The 5,735-nt window shown below is 28.8% G+C and overlaps 1 protein-coding gene across 1 annotated transcript; it reads right to left on the reverse strand.

The window, feature by feature from the left end:
* Window positions 1-2,274: 2,274 nt before the first annotated feature.
* EIN_003330 (protein kinase, putative) lies at window positions 2,275-5,733 on the reverse strand (the record flags this gene model as incomplete). The annotated part of the gene is made up of 2 exons (XM_004259543.1): window positions 2,275-3,214; window positions 3,323-5,733. Coding segments are annotated over 2 exons (3,351 nt in total), but the record flags the coding sequence as incomplete, so codon positions are not given.
* Between the last annotated feature and the right edge of the window lie 2 nt (window positions 5,734-5,735).

A 5,735-nucleotide genomic window follows, 5' to 3' on the forward strand; every position in this document is an offset into this window, starting at 1 on the left:
TTTGATGCTATTTAACTTAATTGTGAAATATTAAATATATATTTACACAAAAAGTATAAACTAAATTGGATTGGACATGCAGTCGACCAGCTGCTGTACAATTCAAAATGGTATTTTTATTGCCAATTATGTATTATATTGGAGTCTTATATATCAAAATATTTCATTCAAATATTTTGGTATTAACATTTTAGACAACGAAACTCAATTCTTTTTTCAAGTGCTGACTTGTTAAATATTTATTTAGGATACACTTTTTTTAACAACATTTACTATATTTGGTTTGTTATCAACGATGATGTATTATATTGAAATTTCAAAGTTTTTAAAATGTCCATTTAATACAATTTTCAATTGAGCATAATATGAGGCTTTATTAATGGATAAAGCTAGAAATTTTATATGTACAATAACGCTAAGTCTAATATACAACTGTTAATCTTGTATTTGACAACGCATTCTTATTACAACCGCTTAAAACTGAAAAAAATACAAAGTGATTGTGGAAATGGGTTGTTTGGACTGATTTCAAATTCTAAACGCTGTATTGATATTAAATATTATTATTCAGTTGACAATACATGTTGTGATGAATGTGTTGATTTATCTTATATTTAGTGAACCAACATCAACAATAATGACCAAGTGGATTTATCAAAAGCCAAATAACATGTGAAAAGTTTAAAAATATTTATGAAAATATATGAATCTATGAATAGCGAAGAATATACATTGTTTATTACATCACGCTGCTACTCTGATTAACATGTAAATTGCTTGATGATGTTCACGTGTTAATTGTCGTTATTTTTGGTTCTTTTGTTTGTTTAAAACGTTTTTAATAAAAATGTTATCTGTGTGCTAATAACAATTTTTAGTAAATTTTCAATTATTGAAAAAATAACCACAAAATATAAATAAAATATTATTTATTTTTAACATCAAAACAAACATAATTATAAAATATTAAATATTCCAATTTCATTTATTTTTTTTATTTTCCTTTAAAATCATTTTTCTGAGCAAGAGGTGGTATTTTTAGAATAATTTCAACTCTGTTTTTGATATAGAAATGTTTGCATTTTCAATTTCAATAACATGTATGTATTTACTGGTTAGTGTGACAACAATAAACGTAAAGAAATTATTAATACTGAAGTAAAATATATAAAAATTATAAATTGGAAAATGTATAATTAATTTTAAAGTACGAGTGAAACCTTTAATATTGGTTGGCAAAAAGTGCCTTTTGAAAAGATACGACTGGTTTTAAGCTTATTATTTCATTAATGTTTTGATATATGGGGAAGACCATGCCAATATAGACAATGTCTGAAAATTTATGATTGTTTATTATTCAGAAGACTTTAAAAAAGCCTTAAAATATTCTTTTTATTCTTTTACATAATACAAAAATGTCCGTATTGTGTAAAAGAAATAACAGAACATTCAAATATGTTAAATTGTAAAGATAAATGTCAAACGGGTTGTTGATATAGATGATTATGATAAATCATAAACCCCCCATTGTCGATTATGTGGATTTCGTCCTTTTAATGATGGATTACACAGAAGGTATTGTCAAGAATAAAACTTGTTATCAAATAGAGTAATTAGTTTAATTAAAATGGTAAGCGTGAAGCGTAATTGTAAGTTTTTTATATTTACCAAGTATATTACAATAAAAAAATTAATTTTAAATAAAATAGCTGTTTATATGTTCTGATAAGATTTTTTTTTCAAATAAACAAGTTTTATGAAACATAGTTTTTACAATGTAGCTTCTTTATGAAACAGACAAATAAATGAATCGTAAATGTGAAAACACTAAACAACTTAAATAACATTGAATTTATTCCAAGTGTCTTACAAAATAAACAATTTCGATTTTATAAGATTATTAAACATGTTTTTTAAAAATTAATTTTAAAAAATAAAAAATACCGGTCTTTTTAACTGCTGCACATCGTTTTAATAGTTATTATTAATGAAATTAGAACAAAAAGTGTATTACAAATAACCACCTTTGACGAAAAAGGGTTCTGAGTGGCATTTTTAGACCTTGTGGTAAACAGTACCATACTGTATATTATTATATTAATATCATTTGAAACTTTTAAATTAAGCGGTTAAAAAGCGAAAGAGTTTTTTGTTCCCTGTATGTGCAACACTTTAGACAAGTAAAACAATAATAACATAAAAAAATTATTTCATATTACAATAAAAACAGGTCAATTAAGAAACTTAAATGTTATTGACGATTAATACACCAAATTAATTATTTTTAGCTTTATTATATTCTACATCAAGTTGTTTCACGATTTTATCGGCCGAGCTTCTGTTTTCAGGTAGTTGTTCCCACGCACCACTAACAACATCAAAAACTTCTTCGCTCACACAGGAAGGTTTTCCTTGTCGTTTTCCAGACATCACATAATCGACGATGTCCCATGGATATCTAAAATCCTCTTTACTGTACGACTCACACCACGCCAAGCACTCATACATAGTCACACCAAATGAAAATATGTCTGCACTCTTTTTGTACTTCTCCTTATTTAAAATTTCAGGCGCCATATATTTAGGTGTGCCAACGCCTTTTGTGAATGTCATATTTGTCATTAATAAATTGATGTTTCTACTTGACCCAAAATCAGTCAATTTTGCATTCACTCTCTCGTTAACGTCCATTGAAAACACTAAGATGTTATCCGGCTTGATGTCTCTATGCAAAATGCCGTTTTCGTGAAGATAAAAAACACCCTTTGCCGCATCAAGTAAAAATTTAATTCGAAGTTTTTCAGTCACACAATTTTCATTTATATTTTCATTTTTCGTGTTATCATTTAAGTCAATCGTCTCGTGTTCTTTCATTTTCTTTTCTTGATTTATAACGGACGTTTTCTGATAATGATTTTTATTTTCAATTTGTTTGTTCTCGTCGTTTAAAACTAAATTCTTTTCATTATCAAATGTCGCACCTTTTCTCTCGTCTTCTTCAAGTCTTTCAATTTCATTTTGTATTTCATCTTCGCAGTATTTGATTGATTTTTTCTCATTGTTTATAACGGACGTTTTTGTGTAATGATTTTTATTTGAAGTTTTGGGCAACTTTTTGATTAAGTCTTGTAAAGACCCAAAAGCTGCAAATTCGGTGACCATACACACTTTATTTGGGATGAGCACAGCGCCGTAGAAATGGACGATAAAGTCACTTCGAAATTTGTCCAACATATTCACTTCATTTTCAAACTCTTTTTAAGTGTTGTTGTGTAAATTTTCTTTCATCTTTTTGATGGCGACGATATTTCCTCTAAAAGACCCTTTGTATACAATTCCAAAAGAGCCATGACCAATCTCCTTCTCTTCAATTAACTCGTCGAAATCCAATCGTGTCGTCATTTTGGTTTGTGCACTGATTTTCAACGGGAATTGGAAGTTCTCTCCTTTCTTCATATCAACAGCAAATAATGTGATTTCATCGTCAATGTTAGTAGAGCATAATGGCATTATAAAGACTTCAAATTCAACGGCTTTTCCTTTTGGAATTGCAATGACTTGTGGTTCTGAACGTATTTGATATTTCACATTTGAAGTTTTAAACGTGAATTGGACTTTGATGGTGTGATGTGAGGTGTTTCCAACACAAATTAACTCACGACTTTCACAATCAACATCTATCAAGGTATCATTTTCACTTTCAAAAACTATTTCAGTTTTGTTGACTGAAATAAACGAATTTTGGAGTTTCACAAAATTGATGTTTGAGGAGTTCATCGAGAAGAGACACGTCTTTTTTTGTAAGTCATGCACCTTTCTCTTCTCTAATATGTAATACACTGTATATAATATAAGTAAAGTTATGATCACAAACAGAATAAGAAGCAATATGACGATAATCAGAATTATCCACCACACGGCATGCTTATCACACGACGTTTGTGTAACACCAGTCTCATACCAAAAATCACATTTGACGCATTTTGAACTTTTCACCTCAACACAATGTTTTACTTCTTCCATTGATAAACATTTGTTGTTCAATAAAATGTATTTTGATGAACAAGATGTGCATATACCCATAATGTCACATTTCTCACAAAAAGTTGTGAGTGTGTCACATTTATTACAAAATTGGTTGGACACATAAAAACCGTCAACACATTTTTGACATCCAAATTTGCTTTTAACTTCACAATTTTCAAGTTCATCGAATTGAATGCATTGTGTTGAATTTGTGAGTAAAAATGTGTTTTCATTGCAAGTAATGCATGTCGACTTTTGGTTACAAAATAAACAGTTATCAATACACTTTTCACACTCTCCTTTGTCATTTCTGAAAAACGAATTTTCACATAGAGCACACTTTGAGGAGCCTTCAATCACTATCTTGCAATGTGTCTCATTATTGGAAGTGATAAAACAACTGCCGTTTTGAAGAGAATACAACGAGGAACATATCAAACAAACATCTTGAGACGCACAGTAAACACAATTTGAAGTACATTTTTCACATGTTAAATTTGAGAGATAATAATTACTTTCACAAAGAATACAACGGTCTTGTTCAGAATTAAAAATTGAACAATGGATATCTTTAAATTCGTTTGATTTGCATGTTGAATCTTCTGATATAACATATGTATTTTCACATGTCACACATTTCCCGTTTTTGTTTGAAATATCACAATTAATGGAATATACACAAACTCCATTCTTATCAATAAATTTGTTTGTTGAGTTACAAGCAGTGCAATATACATTGTCGTTTGAAGTACATCCAGTCGTAGTCTCATTTTCACATAAATTATTTTTGGTATAAACACTATCTTCACACTTCTCACAATTCGTTGGTGTGCATTTTTCACATGACTCTCCATACTTGTTTTTACACTGTTCACATCGTAAATTCTCAACGTTGTAATAAAACCCTTGTGAACACAAAACTATGTTGGTGTTGTCTGTTAAAAATGCATTTGATTGTAATTCACACTTTTTGTTTTGTAAAATATATTTATTCTTACATATTGTACAAATGCTTTCATCAACACATGCCAGACAATTTGAGTCGCATTTTACACACTCTGCATATCTAGAGTAATACCCTTCTTCGCATTTCATAATTAAATTATGTTTGGCTAAAATGGTGTTATTTGGTGATTCGCAAATGTCTACTCCATTTTGTTGAACCAACAAATAGCCTGTATCACATAAAACACACCCTTCCTTCACACATTTTAAACACCCATTTGAACATTCAAAACACTTGTTTTTGTAAAAATAATACGAATCAGGACACGATTCACAAACCTTTGTTGTGACATTTGTTTGCGTTGTTGATAACATGCAATTATTATCATAATTTTTGCATTGATTATCAAGTAAATACGAATTTTTACAGTATTTACATGATATATCTGTTTTGTCAATAAATAAAGCAGTGCAGTTTTGCTTATCATTAAACACAACATCATTCATTTGCGTTGTAATGTTATTAGTACCTTTAAGCCCATATTTTTCCCCAACAAGAAGTTTAAATTTTTTGTTAGAGACTGATATGTTATTGTTATTAATTGATTCGTTTGTAATATAAATGACATTTGCAGTGTTTGAATCTTTAAAATTTGTATTATATTCATTGATCTTTGTAAATTTAAGTGTTTTAACATTTTGATTGAAAGTACCATTAAATCCAATGTTTTGAATCACTTCATTTGTTTCTATATAAATAGTTG

This window comes from Entamoeba invadens, assembly GCF_000330505.1.
Source record: "Entamoeba invadens IP1 unplaced genomic scaffold scaff_1105074725739, whole genome shotgun sequence".
Taxonomy (NCBI): domain Eukaryota; phylum Evosea; order Mastigamoebida; family Endamoebidae; genus Entamoeba; species Entamoeba invadens.